The sequence below is a fragment of the Sabethes cyaneus genome, chromosome 1, assembly GCF_943734655.1.
Source record: "Sabethes cyaneus chromosome 1, idSabCyanKW18_F2, whole genome shotgun sequence".
Taxonomy (NCBI): domain Eukaryota; kingdom Metazoa; phylum Arthropoda; class Insecta; order Diptera; family Culicidae; genus Sabethes; species Sabethes cyaneus.
The window spans coordinates 25,968,378-25,987,599 of record NC_071353.1 but is presented as its reverse complement, the minus strand read 5'-3'; the positions used below and the strand labels follow the sequence as shown (position 1 = coordinate 25,987,599).

Below are 19,222 nucleotides of genomic sequence, written 5' to 3'. Positions count from 1 at the left end.
AATACCTTTATACTATATATTTATATAGTAGAAAGGCAACTAGATTTACTATAAAACTTTTATATAAGAACAAGAGTAAGGCAAATATTTTTGACTCGAGGGGAGGAGGGCTTGAAAAGATTTGGCTAAACTTTTTATAGCCGGTGTCTCAAAAGGGTAGAGTAAAAACAAGATAGAGTACAACAAGCTAGATGATAGGTCCTGTCCCAGCTACTTTCAATATAAAATGATTCATATAATTCTCTGATATTTACGAGCAATAAGTATCCTATATAATTAAATAATCCGAGCTGGATGAAGGGTCTGATAAGGTTGCTCCACGGACAAACAGACGAGACACTCGCATTATTTCCATCGTCCAATCAAAAACCACTCATTTTTCAAAAAAAACATGTATAAATATAAAACCATACAAATGAAAAAATCCAGCAGCATAAAACGCTGCAAATGCAAGCTACTCCGCAGCATGCATAGCAGAGGGTGCTACTGTGCAAGCAAAATGTGTAGGACGATGATTTTTTAAAGGAGTTCCTTCTATGTGTCATGTCAGTTCGTCAGTGGTTGCACAGTAAGGAATAGCAAACACGCTATTTGCAAGCTTATAACTTGTACCAATCGTCTTGGTATGTTTCTAATACATGAAAAAAATGAACTGATACGGTAAAACGGATTTGTGACCCCAAATTTCGTTTCCGGTGATGTTGAGTGAGGGCAACTGAATTTATGGTCATACCTGGATAAACCTATCTGTTTTTCTTTCGGCGGCAATGCGCGACGATAACAATCGGAGTCAGATGCTTCTGCTAATAAATACGTTTAATTTATAATTCTGGATATACAACATAAAACATTATATTTGTATCTTTTCTTCCGATACAATTTGTTCGACAATTGATTTTAATCTACAATTAATATGTGTGTTTCCGTTAGTTTGTTAAGGCATCTAAATATTTTGCACTTCCGAGTATTTCCGACGTCAGTATATTTACATTAAAATAACCGAATTTATCAAGAACGTGGACAAATCGGGTAACATACCCGCCCGATGCGCAAAGTTAAAAAGGATCACGCCTACTAGTTTACTTATTTTCCTCTGGCTTACTATACAACCCACTTCCCAATCGTAGTAGCACTACTGGCCAGCCTCTGCCAGCACGAATCACATACGCGCACCGGTTTGCCGTTCGCTTCTCCTGGTATCACAGCCACGTGCTCAGAACAGTTTGAGCAGAAAATGCTACCACAATGGCGACAATGATGTTTTCGGCGTGTCATACCGAACTCCTTGTCACAACCTTTGCAGTTCGTTACGACCTTATCCGGCGTCCAGGAGCCACCGTTGCTTGCTGCAGAGTCACTTTTAGCGCTAACATCGTTGCCATGTTGTTGATTTTTTTCTTTCAGATCGGAAATCTGCAACTTGCTAACACTCAGTTGCACCCCCAGCTCCTCCAGCGTTCGTTGATCTTCTTCCCACTGCATACGCAATTTTACTAGTTCCGCCTTCGTTCGATCGTGTTGCTGTAAGGAAACGCCAAATGCCATTAGTATTCGTAACACACTGGGAAGAGATTGCGGCAATACAATACCTTGGAGTCATCGGACAGTGTTCGAACTTCCTGCTGGAGGGCACTGATTTGCTCCTTGTGCTTGATCTCGTTCTCCTGCATCGCCGTGCGCCATTCCCTTTCGATGCGAAGATCCGCTTCGGCCCTAGTAGCTCGTTGCTCACAGGAGACCACCTGCAGCGAAAGAGTCTGCGAAGTTTCCTGCAGCGCATTGAGGCTGGACGTTTCCGAGTTGTATCTGCGACGAAGTACGGGGAGGTTACCGTTAGATAGATATATTTGAGATTTAGGAAGTTTTTATCATTTTGCTTAACCAAAGCACGTGGTTGTTCAGTGATTGCATTGATCTTGTTGTCTTAAAGATTTTCTGATTGGATGAATTCCATTCAGGTCTTTCGATTTGTTTTTAGGCGCAGAAAGAAAGTTTGATTGCTGAATGTACACAAAAAATTATAACTGTACGGAGAGTATTACTGTTGTCTTTCGACCCGCATCTGCGTACGTATTACCAATGCCTAGAATAACTACCGAACTGTCTGGAATAACCATGCTTCAGAGCAGGGTTATTTTTGAGCGAAAGAGAAATTACTACTATCTGTCAAATTTTAAATAAAAAGTTAAAATTTTCGCCAATTGGTTCACAGCCTAAGCCCTAAGTATAATAATTGTGAGGTCAAGAGCTGAGAAGTCATTGGATAAGCTGCGCTTCTTCGTGATCCTTGCGATCCCATCAAGTACCTACTTCTCAATTCTCTTCTCAATGTGTATCCGTTGTATCCAATTACTGCTGCTATCGGTCCTTCATTTTATCGAATATATATAGAGTTCGTTCGATATCCAGTTGTTTGGTTACCAGGCAAAAATGATAATATCAAAAAGTACTACATACCGAAGTCGTGGTCCATAGACCACTTGCGTCTTCCACAGGATAGTGTTATATTCCTTGTATTTGAATCAGACCGCTTTGGCGCAAACTAGATTCTGTGGTTTAATAGACTCTTAAGTCTTAACTATCCTGATATGGCTCCTTAGAGCCTTCTACTCAAGACTTCCTAAAAAAGTCAAGTCTTAGCGCTGTATTATTTTTTGGAACTTGACTTTTTGTTTATTTGTTCGAGCGAGTTCGAAGCCAACTATTAAGGTGGTATAGAGGACAATTGCGTAGCTAGTGCTACGACCCTACTAACACAGATGTTACAAACCAGTTGCTCCAACCGATATATGACTAATTTCAGTCGCAAATCAGTTTCTGCAACCAGAAGTGAGCAAAGTGTGTCGCTTGGGGAGGGGGTATTGAAAGGAACTAAGATCGCAAGAGAAGACTTTTTGGCTACAACAACAGTCGAGTTACTCTAATACAAAAGTAGCCTTGATGAAATAGTTCCAGCAATAAATTGGTGGCCCCGCTGGAAGTACTAGGTCACAGGGAGACTACTTACAGTATAGTTAGGTTTGCAATACTCCAGAATTACCAATTTCCTTTTCTCTCAGACATTTACCTCAGATGTATTATTGCAAATTGAGGTCAATGTTGTCATTTAGGAATTACACCAACCGTACCACCCAGCGATGTCGTAACGCTGCAAAAGGTATGCTGGAAGAGCTCAATGGTACGTACGTTCAGAGATGGACATACCATATCAACCAGAGCTGTGATAACACACGTAAGCTGGGTACAGCATTCGTAGTGATGGGCGGGATGCGGAAACGTGTGATTGGGTAGTAGCCAATCAAGCCTCGAATATGCATGAAGGGTTGGTTCTTCAACATAAGCATCATCAACGTGCATAGCCCTCACCTCAGAAATACCGATAACGAAAAGAAGGAATTCTACGCGCAGTTGGAGCGTGAATACAACCGCTGTCCAGCACAAGAGATCAAGATCGTCATCAGGGATTTCAATGCACAGGTCGACCAGGAGTGCGAACACAAACCGGTGATTGGAAGGTTCAGCGCACACCCACTGACCACCAAAATGGTCCTAAGACTTATCTACTTTGCCGCCTCCAGGAACATGGCCGTAAGTAGTGCCTTCTTCCAACATAGACTCATACACAAGTACACCTGGAGGTCAGATCAGAGAGAATCACATATCGGCCACGTTTTCCTATCGAAGTCGAAGAGCTCACGTTGACTCAGACCACTACCTAATGATGGTTAAGATGCACCCAAAACTCTGCGTTGTGAACAACATCCGGTACCGACGCCAACCTCAGTTAAATCTCGCGTGGCTAAAGCAACCTGACGTCGCCAAAAACTACGTGTAGTCACTCAAAGCTGCGCTACCGGAAGAGCACGAGCTGGACGAAGCCCATCTCGAGAATTGCTCGATCTTGATGGTGAACAGCTATTAGCAGTATAGCGGTAAGCTCCATCGGGCATGTGGTACGGAATCAACGAAACGATTGGTTTAACTATGAATATAGCAGAGTGATGGATGAGGAAAACACTGGACTAAATGCCCGCGCAGAATTAGTACTTTATGGTAGCGTTTGCGTAGATCTGACAGATAATCTGTCAAATTGTATGGGAGAACTGTCAGATTAACGCAAACGCAACCGTAAAGTACCAACTCTGCGCGGGCCTTAACTCCCTAGCTGAACAAGGGGAAACCGCCGCCGCCATCACCAATCCGTTTGTTGTACGATATTTCTCGCCGCCTTAGGCCCCGTACAGAGTAAACGCGACACGACTTCGATCTCATGTTGCTAAATCCTGCTTCGGGCAAAAAAGGGCTGCGCGTATAACTACAGCAAGAAATGTCGCGTCGCGTCGCACTTCGCTTGCACTCTGGCGGTACCCTTAGTGGTGCCAGGATGAATACCGTGGACCCCCGTTAGTTTGACCGTTTTTAATCTGAATATTTTGAGGAATCGTTCATACGAACGGGGGTCCACTGTACACATATGTCGCTAAAGGACAGAGCTTCTCAGCTACTGACTGACCGTACAAAACAGCTTAGCGATGGACTGGACATTTTTAACAACTCTTTCGAGTTTCAAATATCAGAGAACAACCAAACCAACCAGAAGTTCGTCGAATTAATCGCGTCAACTTGGAGGTGCCATCACTGGATGAAATTGAAGCAGCCATCAAGAGTATGAAATCCAATAGAGCGCCAGGGATTGACTGTATTTCAGCCGAGATGCTCAAAACTGGCCCATCTTTGTCAGCCCAGATGATGCATCAGCTTTTCAGCAATATATGGGAAACCGCAACTTTTCCGATAGACTGAATGCAGGGCATATTGGTCAAAGTTCCTAAAAAAGGAGACCTAACTGAATGCGGTAATTGGCGTGGCATCACGTTGCTCTGTATTACTCTCAAAGTACTCTGTAAGGTAATCCTCAATTCCTCAACCGGATCCAGGAGAAGATTGACGCTACTTTCCGGCGGCAGCAAGCCGGATTCCGTGCCGATCATGTGTAGACCATATCACAACGCTCCGCATTATATTGGAGTGGAGCAGATCAACGAATTGCAGGATTGTCTTCTGCTGGTGTTCATTCACTTCGAAAAGGCGTTTGACCGTCTCAACCACCAAAACATTTGGAAAGCACTTGGGCGTAGAGAAGTTCTAGATAAGCTAGTCCATCTCATCGAGGATCCGTACGAGGCGTTCTCGTGCGAGGTTTTGCACAAAGGCATCTTGTCCGACCCTCTAAGGGTTACTGCTGACGCGAGACAGGGCTGCATTTTATCACCGCTTCTGTTTCTAAACGTTATGGATGAAATTTTAGTTGGAGCAATTGACAGTAGACCAAATCGAGGATTGCCTTGGGATCATCTAACGATGGAGCAGCTAAATGATATGTAGAGCAAGTTAGATGACCTCTCCGAGCGCTCCCAGGCAGCAAGTCTCACAGTCAATGTAGCGAAAACTAAGTCTATGGTAGTGAACACTGACAATCCCATCAACTTCACAGTAGCCGGACAACAAGTTGAGCAGATAGACGCCTTTCAATACCTTGGTAGCTAGACCACACCCGATGGTGGTACCAAGACTGATATAGCCACACAGATCAGAAAGGTCAGGGCGTCAGGGGTGCCTTTGCAGCTCTGCGAAACATATAGCGCTCAAGCCAGATCACTCTACATACGAAAACCCGAATTTTCAACTCAAACGTTAGATCCGTATTGCTGTATACGGAACGTGGTGCGTCTCAGCGAAGACAACACAAAAGTTGCATTCGTGCTTGGTGGCGTGACTGTTCACGCTCAAGTGAACCAACAAGCAACAACAATAAAAGCCATCGAACCACCGCTGCAAAATAAGCCACACCTTTTTTTCAACGTCGTAGGTGGAGGTGGATCAGTCACACCTTGAGGAAAGAAGCAAACGAAATCTGGAATTCGCAAGGACAGCGTAGAAGAGGCAGACCCAGAGGCTCATGACGACGCAGCTCAGCCAACGATATCCAGACTGTAGACGAGAACCTGTCCTGGCGACAGGTAAAAGCTATGACGGGTAACCGTCAACAATGGAGATCTCTGATTTCATCCCTTTGTTCTGCCGGACCGGCGGACATGGACACATAAGTAAGTAAGTAAGAGGTAGTTGAGGCCCTCAAATATGTTATTAGACACCTGGTAAACCTGTAACCCCCATAATGGTCATCCACCTCGTTTACTGCAACCTCTTGCCGTGCTGGTTGGGATACGGGCATCTTTAGTGGAGATCGGGTAACCAATTCCGGTGGAAGCAAAGGTCCTATGAGGACAGAGAAGGATGCATTCGTGTTCTTGATGAGTGTTTAAACAAAGAATAGGAATAGTAGCCACGGTTCCAATCCTGAAAGTCTGTTTGCAGGTTAAATGCAACGTATCACGGTATCGTTTCTTTACCAAGTGGGCGTCTGTTCCCTATGTAAGGAACAGCATGGCGAATGATGTGTCTTGCCATCGATATTTCTAAGACAGCAACCCGAATGCTGCGAAAAATTGCAACGAACGTTGAAAAATTATTTTTAATTGCGAAAATTTGACGTAAAATATTTATGTAAAAAAGACTCAAAAACAGTTTACAATATTCATTGAGTTTCTAGATCAATTCTCACTTTTCATGTGAATGAAGTATTAGTTGATTTCTATGTAGTGTGTTTCAATTAGTCATCCAAGTCATCTTTCATCGTCTATCGCCAATAGCCAATAGATTTGTGGGAAGTTACCAGGCCGGCTTCATGGAGGGTCGGTACAACGGACCAAATCTTCACTCTGCGGCAGATCCTCCAGAAGTGCCGCGAATTCCCAGTCCCCACGCACCACCTGTTCATCGATTTCAAAGCCGTGTATGATAGTGTTAACCGACAAGAGCTATGGGAAATTTTGAACGAAAACGGCTTTCCGGGTAAGCTTACTAGACTTATCATGGCTACGATGGATGGAATCCAGTGCTGGGTGAGAATCTCGGGTGAATTGTCGGACCCATTCGAATCTCGCAGGGGACTTCAACAAGGAGATGGTCTTTTCTGCCTACCATTGAACATTGCGCTTGAAGGTGTTATAAGACGAGCGGCGATCGAAATGCGAGGCACGATTTTCAATAAATCCAGCCAATTTATCTGCTTTGCTGACGACGTGTATGCTGCCGGCAGAACATTTGAGGCGTGGTCAGAAAGTGGTTAAAGCTGAACGGATACGCTCTACAAGACGCTGATTAGACCGGTAGTCCTTTACGGTCATGAGGCATGGACCATGCTCGTGGAGGACCAACGCGCCCTTGGAGTTTTCGAATGGAAGGTGTTGCGCACCATCTACGGCGGAGTGCAGATGGAAGACGGAACGTGGAGGAGGCAAACGAACCATGCATTGCATCAGCTGCTTAGGGAACCACCCATCGCTCACACCGCAAAAATCGGTCGCCGGCGATGGGCTGGGCACGTCGTGAGGATGTCGGACGATAGCCCGGTTAAAAAAGTTCTCAATAACGATCCGACTGGAACGAGACGGCGTGGCGCGCAGCGAGCAAGATGGATCGATCAATTGGAAGACGACCTGCGGACCCTACGCAGACTACGTGGCTGGCGAATTGCGGTCATGGATCGAGTGGAATGGAGACGACTTCTTCGTACAGCAGAGGAAACCACGACCTGGAGCTGATTAAGTAAGTAAATAAGGATACGTTGGGCAGGACGTGTTGCTAGACAACTATCCTGCAAAAATGGGTTTCGCATCGAATCCGGTAGGAACAAGACGAAGAGGGGCACAGCGAGCGAGGTGGCAAGACCAGGTGGAGCGAGATCTTCCGAGCAGTGGGTGCCCGCGGAACTGGAGATCAGTCGCCATGGACCGAAACAGATGGAGAAATTATACTGCGCTGGCTAAGACGTTAGGCCAATTAAGTAAGTAAGTGTTTCAATTAATTGTGGAATGCAGGTATTTACCTGCTGACCCTACAACTGATTTAACACGCGTAGCACAAGACTTAGACATTTCTTTCAAACGCTGTTGATAATAACTTGTTAGTAATGGCTGTTATTGGTTTATTGGAAAGCAGCGTTAAATTCGCTACTGTTTTACAATACATCAAAAATATGTTGCAGTATCAAGCGCACGGATTGAACAAGTTTTTTTTTAATAATACTAATATGCGACCGTCGTATATTGGTAATTTTTCAGTATCGTCAGCAAAGCTGGATTAACAAAAAAAAATAACAAGTTTTTTAAACTCGAAAGACTGCTCAGATCAATGCAATCACGCTTCAACTGAACGGGGAGTATAGCTTTTTAAATATTCAAAGTACAGATTTTAAGCGGTATATGCATGTCTTATTCTACAGAATATAAGCTTAAGCTATCGCTCATACTTTTTCTCCAACTGCGCTATGGCGTTGGCCATCGATTCGCGCTGCGTTTCCATTCGTGACATTAGCTCGGTTTTGTGCTTCAATGATGCTTCGCATTCCTGTTGAAAGTGATATAATACTAATGTTTAGTTAATTGTCAAGCCTTTATTTTAATCTCTAGAAAAATAGTTATTTGTATTTATTTTCGTGCATCCTTGAGCCACGATTTGTAGAGTTTATTATTTTATAGCTGTAAAGTGCATTAGCTGAAGACCTAAGATATTTTTCCTAACAATCAACAGGTTGCTTTGACTCTTCTTTGCTGTCAACTGGAGGTGGAGGTCGAGTTCCGGATTCCTTGTCCGGTTGGACAGTCGAAGTTTGTTCGTTGCTTGGAACCGATGGCGTTGCAGTCTTAGATTGATCGTCGGCGCTCGAAGTAGTTGCAATCGGAGGCACCGCTGAAGTTGTTGCAGCCGTCGCCGTTACTCCGACGGATGGAGATTTGCGTATTTTGTTGGCATTGAACGGCGGGATGGTGCCAATTTTCAGATGCGGCTTCTTGTTTGGTGGCCCACTGGGTGCAGAATGTGGCGGGGAAAGGCTATTAGTGCCGGTCAGCGAATTGATTGTACTGATCTGCGAATCCGTCATGGCATCACCCTTTCTCTCGAGGTTCGAGAGAATTTTGCCAATTTGGCACGCTTTAGCCTGCAGCCGTGTCACCATCTCACCTTTCTGGGTTAGTTCCATTTCGCATTCCTGGGAGGGTTTTGTTCGTTTCAAGGGGAAGTTTGATTAACGCTAATTTATTTATTAAACTCAAGCGAAACGGAACATAAAACCTTCAAACCAAAGCTTAACAATAGATGGTTCATAGAAACATATTACCTGCAGCTTTCGGTACATGTCCAGATTAATCGACTTGATATCCTCTAGCTGACGCCTTAACGATACGATCGTGTCTTGCTTTTCGTGAATATCCTTTTCCAAAAGTTTCATCGCCATCTCAGTCTCTGCTTTTAATGAAACCTAGAATGAAAACAATCAATAAGAGTATGTATGTAACGGATATGAAGGTCGGCAATATTACCTGCAGATCCAGTTCTTTTTCTACGTCTTGACGTTTCTTCCGTTCTTCGGCTAAAGCTTCCGCCATTTCTGGATCGAAACGATCCAGCACGTTAGTTTTATCGTCGAGAGGTTGGCCGTGCTGCGAAGCCCGCCTCAAGGCAGCATTCTCTGCCTGCAAAGCCAACAGGCTGTTTCTAGCTATAGCCAAATCTTCCTTCATTAGTGCATTAGTCGTTGTAAGACATTCAACTTTGGACTGCAAGTTTGCCACTGTTGCACTGCAATGGACCAATTTTAAGAATAAAATTATACTAAATTTAGCCACAATATTTACTTCAGATGCCGATTCAGTTCCTCTATGTAATTCTTCTGATCCAACACTGCCGTCATCGTACCACTGGAAGCACCCTCGATAGCATGCGCCACGCTGTTGCCGCCATTATTTTCTTCATCAGGACTGTTGCGCGAGCTGGATCTCAGATATAACGAAAAATCAATCACACCCTGTTGTGAGTCCAAGTCTTCTTCCTTGACGCACAAATTACAGTCAATCACATTGAGCCCTACCAGGATACCGATTATTATGATAACCTGAAATGAAATCAATGCCATCAGAGACGCTCAGAACATTCGCACACTACACCTAATCTACCTCATCACTCATCATCAGTGCGTGTGGCTCATAGTACTCGGCTAGGGTGTCATCTCTATGTTCGATCAACACCTGAAGATAATCGGCGAGTTTCTTTTGCATTAATGCTAACCGCAACCAGGCTCTTGCACGGCCCATGTGTGTCCGCACTGTGGGCAAGTCCCTTACAGAAGAAGTTATATCTTGTGCCTCCATAGTGTATCGCTCAACGCTCTGCAGAATATCCCACAACTCTTTCTTGGGACCCAGCAGTCCCTTCTTAGGGCGCAATCCATGCCGAAGCACGTGCTCGAGTACGATGAAGAAGTGCTGCAGAGGCAGGTGATCAGAGTCCAGCATACGCCCGAACCGAATTGATTGCTCGAGTAGTTCTTTGACCACCAGTTTACAGATGTTGACAAGGTTGCTCCGTTCGATCGACGCCGGATCACGTGCTGCAACAGAAAGAACGAGTCGAAAAAGGCAACTTTCAGCATCTAGCAGCGAATTGATCAGCAGGCGGATACGTTTTAACACTACTCTTGTTGAAAAATTTGACATATCGGTTGATGCATTCATCAGCTGAACAAATAATTTCTAGATGAGAAATGTTGTTATTTACAATTTCTCTTCGGATCACATCGAACGCTTCAGTTTATTTTTATTTCTTTATTCTTCTACTGCATGGTGAATTGATAGATTGTGGCAAGGAGCCTAGAGAAGGTATTTTAGTGAGTGACGTGACCTCGCTTGGTAATGTTTGGCATCAACGCAGAACATGTTTCAATATGGCGGACCCAACGTTGGTGGAAGCTAAACAATTTTTTCAGGTATTCGAAGTTGTTCGCTTGTTAGACAATTGATTACATAAACCCTTGCTAAGGATCTAGCGCCGTACCGCAGTGAACGTTTTGAACCGATGTCCGATGAAACAATTCGAAGTTTACTGCTATATTTTTCATCTGTTGCGAAAATCGTTGAAAGACTGGATACCGCGAGCGGGGAATATCGAATGAGCATCGCATGGTACGATACCATTGGGGACTATGTACAAGGATTTTTGCTTCCAGTTGCTAAATACTGTTTCTACTCCGGCAATGTAAGCTACCAATCAGTTCATTCTGTACTGGAACACTGCCGAACAACCAAATTGATTCTCAACACAGACGGAAACGAGTGGACCCGATCAAACTTCAGCGTCATCAGTGTGGAACGTTCAGTTGTCGCTCTTGGAACCTCCAAGGCTCGATTCAACTGCTCCGAACTGTTCTTCAATATTTCCTCGGAGACACCTTTGCCGAAAGTAGAAATGGACGATGACGAACAAGTAATCATTTCGCTATGGGTTCCACTGAAATCACGCCAATTTTACGATCCTCGGTCGAAAAAATCACTATCAATTATTCGTATTTACTATCAAACAGTTGACCGATGTATTCCACGTAACAAGCAGACGCGTAAAAATTTTGAACATAAATTTTTGAAGTGGATTGATCAGAACATAGTGAAGCACCTAATGGACGACCAGTTTTATCCTGGACTACAGTCGATTCTACGGGTCAAAAAAACTTTGGAAGCTAGCATCGTTGGCAAAGTTTTAACAAAGAAGTCAATTGAAGAAAGTGCCAATGAGTCGGACGACGATTCTCGAAGTTTCTTCAAAGACCTATTTGCACCGATCGCCACCTCTAGTGGAGATGAGGAATACTATGACGATGAAAACAAACAGAAACAGGATCGCCTATATTTCATCAAAGTTTGCGTTGTGTCCATCGGATTGGGACTACTATTGCTGATATTGATAGTGATAGTAGTAAAAATAATACAAAATAGAAGAGTTTCTAAGCAGAAAGCAAAGTATACACGCTGGAAGAGTTCCGACAGGAGAAGATTCTCCGACAACGCTGCATCGGACGAGGAAGTTTTGTTGGCTCTGGACAAAAAACCACCGAAGGCTAACGCATCGGAAACAAGTGGTAAGTGAAGGACGGTATTGCCAAAACCATCGCACAAAATAAGTTTCGATTATTTACAGAAAGTTGCTGGCGATACGTTAGGTCTTCAAATGGACAGAAAGTTCCACGAAAATCTGACCCATCTAGCAGGCATTTGATGCCCGCGCTCAGTGACTCGGAAGAAGACAGTGATCCAATTCCGTTTCAACCGAAAAAACACTCCGCTGAACATACGCCTCTAATTGGAAAGAAGGAAACTGGCAAAAAGCGGAAAAAACGCTGCGGGCGAGGTTGTTTGTGCATCAACTGTATTCGAGCGCCTAGAGCATCGGACAAATCCATGGATATCCGTTCCAGTTCTCAGTACAAACTGGTTGATGAGATGGGTACTGCACATGGTAGTAGACAGTCAAAAGGGCTCATTCCAATTAGAGAATGCTATCAACAAGAAGGACCTAATGAAAAGTGAATAATAATGAGTGATAAATGATCTTTGATTACCGAGGGCAGAAGTGTCTCTAAAAGTGTAGGTTTTAGCGGGTGAGAAGCAGCGTGTCAAACAGTATGAAGCTTAAAATTAGTAGGACTAGACTAGAGATCTAAACGATAAAACTTAAGGGGATTTATAATTTGCGTTGATACACGAATAAGCACATTGCGCACTTGCTGTCGGTTCGGAACGGTAATAGTTTAGTTCCAATTCTGATTTTGTTCAATATATTTTGAGATGTTGGTTTATATCCTATTTTGAATACTATTGGGGAGTTCATCGGGCAAGAAGCAATTACATTACAAGGTAAACATAAAGCATAATCGCAGAAAAATAATGCAAACGAAAACAATATACATTATTTAAATCATGTCAATAGGATCATAATCTTTAGGTAATCGTCTAAAAGAAACCTCTCAATTCAAGGGTGTTCGAATTACTACTAATTTTTTTACAACTATCTCATTCAACATTTTAAGGTTGCAACCTAACGGCTTAGTTAGTGATAACCCTGTCAAATTTCATTCTTATACCTACTTTGAAATCCAAAGTAGTCAAGTTCAACATTTCTTGAGAATTACAACTTTACAATTCATTTGACATTCTCCGCTTTTTCAACAACTTTTCATATCAATTTAAATTTGGTTTCGGTTAGGAACGTTTCCATATTCATAACAGTGGCGCTTTTTAATAAAAGGAGACTACTGCGCTGGAAGTTGTTCTCCAAATATCAGAGGGTTCTAACAGCTCTCTTTCGAAGAACCCTAATCTTTTATTGAGAATTGCTGGACATCGGCATAACAGGTGTTCGGAGTCTTCTTTTTCTATGCCACAGAAGCGACATATATCATCTTGAAGTTTTCCCATTAGCTTCAGATGATATCGGCTCGGGCAATGTCCTGTTATAAGACCAGTATAAATGCTAAGATTTTTCTTCGAAAGCTCCAGGATTTTGCGAGTCATTGAAACGTTTGGAGAGATAAACCATATCGACTGCCTAGCATTGAAAGTGTTATTCCAATTTGATTCCACTTTCGTACATTTCCATGCTTTTAGCTCCATTTTTAAAGCAGAAGCAGATAAACGACAAAAGGGCTCATGTCCTACAAATTGATGAAATAATCCGAGTCTTACAAGCGCATCAGCTCTTTCATTTCCATCGATTCCACAGTGACCTGTACAGGTTGACTTGGTTACGACAAGACAATTTTTGGAGTGATTGAATACACTCCCAGACAAGTTTTGATGTGTATGTCGCCGACTTTAGAGCGTTAAAAGCTGCTTGGCTGTCGGACATGATGCATATATTTGAATGTCTATAGTTTCAGCTTGGAATACAGTTGGCCATCTACCCATAGAAATTGACATGTCTATTCCTGGGCCAGTCACTCCTGCTCCAACTTGATTGTCCATTTTTGAACCGTCTGCATAGAAAACTGTCGAGCCTGGACGAAGATCGGGACCACCATCTTCCCAAGAATCACGTCTAGGCTCACATAGACGAAATATTCGATTAAAGTTGTATTTTTTCTCCATCCAATCTTCGTTATTAGTTACAATAGGATTAATACTTATAGTTTTTAGAATACTGAGATGACCTGTTAGATCACCTTTAAAGAGGTTCATTGATCTTTTGATCCTTAGAGCACTTTTTCCAGCTTCTAATTGTATAAACTGATGCAATGGAAGTATATAGAGTAAAGCACCCAATGCCTTCGATGGTGTACTTCTCATTGCACCTGTTATTGAGAGAGTGGCTAGCCTTTGAAGTCTTTCCAGCTTTTTTTGGGTAGCTTTCTCTTTCGGTTTTGGCCACCAGACCAACGAGGCATAGGTAATCCTGGGTCTGACAATAGCCGAATAGATCCAATGGATCAGCTTCGGTTTCACTGCCTTACTTCAGTAGCTTACCAAAAGTTCTTTTACATATCCATAGAGCATTTGTTGCTTTGTTTACTGCTTGCTCTAGATGTGTGTTCCAATTGAGTTTTCTGTCAAGAAATACTCCGAGATATTTGACAGTGTCTGAAAGAGTTTTAAAAGTGTTCCTTTCAATCTGATGTTGTTTAATGTAAATTTTTTCCTTCTAGTAAATGGTATGATAGTAGTTTTAGTGGCATTTATGCATGATGAAATCAAATTTAAAGCCATTTGCATTCGGTCAGTTTACTGTCGGTCGGTACGGTCGGTTTTACTGCTCTAATGCTTATAGATGAGCTTCCAAGGTTTGCTGATAACTCCCTTTTTGATAACATTTCGCTAATCCAGTGGATAATGGATATATGGAAACCACGTTTCGTCATAGCCGTAACCATTGAATTATGAGATGAATTATCAAATGCGCCTTCTATGTCTAGGAAGGCAGGTAGTGAAATTTCTTTCGCTTCAAAAGACTTTTCTAATTTTTTTACAACAGTTTGTACTGCTGTTATCGAAGATTTGCCTTCTTGATATGCGAATTGATATTTGCTCAAAGGATCTTGGGCTAAATATGATGACTTTATATGCTCATCAATTATTTTTTCCATTGTTTTTAACACAACAGAGGATAAGCTTATCGGCCTGAAGGAATTTGGTGAAGTTTTATCCTTCTTATTAGCCTTCGGAATAAACGTGACCCGTACTTGTCACCATACTGCTGGTATATGGCCTAGTATCAGGCTTGATTGAAAAAGGTTTGTTAGAATAGGTGTTAAAAGCGCTTTGCCTTTCTGCAGTAGTACAGGAAAAATGCCATCCCTACCCGGTGATTTGTAGGGTTCAAAAGTGTCTCAATCGCCCATTCAACCTTGCTTCTCGTAAAAATTTTTTTGGCCAAAGTACAAGCACCATTCCTGTCTCTGTTTAACCCAGTCATTTCATTCGCTATTTCGTGAATGTCTGTCCTAGTTTCAAGATTTACAGTTCTCAATGCCGGTGCACTTTCGTCTCCGCAAGTATTAATGTTTGAACAGGGAAAATGTGTTCTCATCATTAATTCTAATGTTTCCTTAGTTGAGTTAGTAAAAGAGCCGTCCTCTTTTTTCAATGTACCTAACCCATTAGAATGATCTTTAGCGAGAATTTTCTGCAATTTAGCGGCTGCTGGAGTATTTTCAATGTTTTCACATGTGTGCCTCCAGTGAATCGTCTTTGATCTTCGTATTTCCCTACTATAGGCAGTGAGAATTTGTTTATACTCCTCCCACTGTTGTGTTCGTTTAGCCCGGTTAAATGATTTCCGAGTTTTCTTCGTAAATTTCTCCAAAGTTTTGTTCCATCAAGGTACATCTCTATTCGTAGAGCGTTCCTTTGCAGGACAGCTTTCGTGATAAGCTTGTTGGATTAGGTTTGAAAGTTGTTTTGAGTTGTCCTCAAGTTCTTTGCATGTCCTTGAGCAGCCTTTCAAATTCTTGACTCCAACCTTCAGTTTCAAATTATACTGATCTCAGTTTGTTTTCCTGGGGCCTCTTATAATTTCCTTAAGTTGCTGATTAGCTTCGTAATCAAATATGATTTGCTAGTGATCGGACAAGGATTCTTCATTTGACGCGTGCCAATTTTTTATATTATCAGTCATCGTTGGACTGCATAGTGTTAAGTCAAGTACTTCTTGCCTTATTGCGTTTCCAAAAGTTGGCTTTTCCCCTTTATTGCATATATCTATATCATTTGATAATATAAAGTATAAAAGGAGTTCACCTCTGTTATTGGTATCTGTGCTAGCCCAAACAGTGTGGTGGGCGTTTGCATCACATCCAATTACAAATGCTTTGTTTTGTTTCTTGCAGTAAGAAAACAAATTTACAACTTCTGATGGAGATACTTCACCCACGTCTCCTGGAAAATATGTCGATGCTACGCAAATTTCAGTCTTGCCGTGGGTCGTTGGAATTTCCATCATTATCAAAGTGTAGCCTATGGATACTATTTACAGGGTTAATTTTATAACTTTTTTTTCTACCGTTTTTTCTATCGTAAATATCGCTACAAAAATTAGTAAATTTTCTGGCTGCATTAATTGAGTCAACACTAAAAAGATACTTCAAGAACCTTCCATAAGGGAGATCATAGTTTTTCCGACTATTCTTAAAAAAAAATTGTCGCCGTCGTGGAAACTTTTGTGGAAAAATATGTTTACTGGATTAGCGAAAACTTTCATCCATTATCGCTAGAAAAGTTTTGCTATGCCCAATTCAAGGGTTATGAACTTTTGAAGTAAGCGATGTCCTAGAAAATCGGAAGATTTCCTTTCGAGTTTTCTGGGAATATAAGAGACTTTGAATTTTTTGTCCGTGATACAAAATTTTATGGAATTCGCAGATCCTTTGGCCCATTTTGTAAGATGATTTAGAAAAATGCACAACGGCATAATGTTCAACAATTTTGAAATTATTTCAAACCTAGTATTGACCATTTTTCTCCCACCAAAAAATAAAAAAAATCATATTTTAAATTGAACCTAACCAAAATCATGCAAATTTATGCGTCAAGCTACCGATTTGCGTTCACCATTTTGACCGCCCGATTCCGTTTTGTGCCATTACCAGTATCTTTACACCGCAAATTATAGATTACAAACAAATTCCTATCGGTTAACAATCCGAAACAGAAAGAAAACAACAATCACATGTATAAATAGCACCTACAGTAGTAGTTAACCCAATCGCGCTCGATAATCTTGTCATCGCTCTTTGCACTCTCAATTATACCAAAAGTATTGAGCGAACCATCACCGTCACCGTTGCCACCGAAGCCGCTGCTATTGCCGTGATGTCCGCCGTTGCCGCCACTGGCACCGCCGACGACGGTAGGATTGCCGTCCTTTATATCGAGATCTTGCAGCTCCTTCAGACAGAGCCACTCGCCGTCGACCGAAACGCGAAAATTGCACAGATAAATGGTGTCCTGGGCACTGGACTCGCTGCAGCCAGCAGGTGCATTACCTCCAAGGCTTCCGGTTGCTGCCGAACCACCGGCGCCACTACCGCCGGAGGCACCGCAGAGAATTGGTTTAGGCAGTGTGATGGTACCACCGTCCATCAGTTTTCCACCCGGCGAACCAGTTAGACTGCTACTTCCGCCTGTCTGGTGGTGATTGTTGGGCTGCGCTATGCCTAGCGCACGCATTTTAGGCTAAAATGAAGGATACTTGTAAGTCTTTTGGGGAGAATTTAAACATTGTGTCATCGTAAGCTGTGATTTCTCCTTCGATAAAATTGAACGAAGAACTTGTACTTACGTTGCGATTCGTGGTGAAAATTTTGCCTGTCGTGCGAACCTACGCGAGATGATTCCCTGTTCACCCTACTTTTTCCTTCGCGCTGTGACACACTTTTCCGTTATGTCAGTTCGTTTCACTTTGTTTTGATCCAGTTCCGATACAGCGACTGAATTGGGATACCACTCGAGCACAACAGACGATGCACTTTTATTGCAGTACGATGACTCATACACTATCACGACTTGCACTGCTTCACGCTAGCGAATTATTGATTTTGACAAATTAACTGTTCATCAAGGCGAAAACTTTTCTGTTAATCTATTATTTCTGTCCGATATATTTATAATATTTATCAAAGTTCAGCAGAAAGAGACTCGCTTTCACAGGTTTAAACTCTTGCACCTATCATCTAGTTGTTCATCATGCACAGTGTCTTCTATATAAAACGCAAATTAGCAGCATTAGCACATTTAGCAACGCAATTCCTATGGTTTCTCATCAATAACCCTCTCAACGGCTTAAAAACACACAACTTATTCCCCGAAACGATCTAAAATACAGTTAAAATTGGCAAAAATATTTTCGCAACTGACGATGCGTACAAACCAGACGTTAGAAAATTTGCTCGAAACTCTTATCGATTTTTCCTCGTACAGATGAATTTTCCGACAACGCTTTCTACCAATACCAGGACAATTTGACGTAGCACACGTTACTTATACACATCTCGTCGTTGTTGGGCTTTTGCTCGGTGTCGGTGTTGATGGAAAGAAATAATGTTTAGCCCAGCAGCGAGGTAAGGACAACGTTGGCGAACCGGTCGAAACACTTGCTCTCGACACCCACCCCCACATCACCCACCCGCACACCCACACGCTGCATAAAGCTTAGCATACTGTTTTTGTTTGGTTTTGTTTTGATAAACTCATTCGCGTAGTGAAGTGTAGCTATACCAAAGAGATGTTGCCAATGCTGTAGCATGCTGTAGTATAAGGTAGAATACTGTGTGCAGTAGGACACCGAGAAGGTTTTCAACGGCTCTTGCTTAACACCAGATTCCGACCGACGTGCAACTAGCCTTCAACTCGTTCCATTGCTTGATTATCTGAAAAACAAGCAGATTTTTGCATAAAATTTTTGACGCATCAGTGCGTCTATCTCATTGACACGCTATTTACCACCAACAGATGTACCAACTTTTCTTTTGATTTTTAAACACTAAAGTATTCGAGTTACTTACGAAGTAGCTCAAGGTAGGGCATTTTCAGTGACTAATAATTTTGCACTTTCTGCTTATTTGTCGCTAGCGTGAGGAGCTAGCTAAACAACGACACTGCTAAATGTAGAACCCCGGGGACCAATTGCAGCGAGTTCGTTTCAAGAAAATAAGTTACGTTTACTATTTTTTCTTCAGAAAGGCCAGCATATATGACCTGGAGGTCAACTGGACTACGATTTTATTCTCTATATTAAGTAGCGATCAATGGGAACAACTACGAAAGTATGACATTGAAAA

At 42.3% G+C, this 19,222-nt stretch overlaps 1 protein-coding gene across 1 annotated transcript; it reads right to left on the bottom strand.

Annotated features, from left to right (window-relative positions):
* Positions 1-806: 806 nt before the first annotated feature.
* Positions 807-18,332, bottom strand: LOC128736265 (RUN and FYVE domain-containing protein 2). The gene is made up of 9 exons (XM_053830745.1): positions 17,725-18,332; positions 17,132-17,618; positions 10,080-10,513; positions 9,762-10,018; positions 9,447-9,705; positions 9,245-9,385; positions 8,375-8,472; positions 1,590-1,806; positions 807-1,521 (listed from the first exon to the last, which is right to left on the bottom strand). Exons 2-9 carry the CDS (start codon positions 17,610-17,612, stop codon positions 1,102-1,104), a joined length of 2,307 nt encoding a protein of 768 aa, XP_053686720.1. The 5' UTR covers positions 17,613-17,618; positions 17,725-18,332; the 3' UTR covers positions 807-1,101.
* Between the last annotated feature and the right edge of the window lie 890 nt (positions 18,333-19,222).

Bases quoted from the DNA above. Each gene is read 5' to 3' on its own strand.
- LOC128736265 (XM_053830745.1), bottom strand. From the start codon at position 17,612: ATGCGTGCGCTAGGCATAGCGCAGCCCAACAATCACCACCAGACAGGC. The intron at 9,386-9,446 runs GTAATATTGCCG...TTTTCATTCTAG, and splicing joins AAAAAGAACTGGATCTGCAG to GTTTCATTAAAAGCAGAGAC. The intron at 1,807-8,374 runs GTATGAGCGATA...ACTTCGTCGCAG, and splicing joins ATAGCGCAGTTGGAGAAAAA to ATACAACTCGGAAACGTCCA.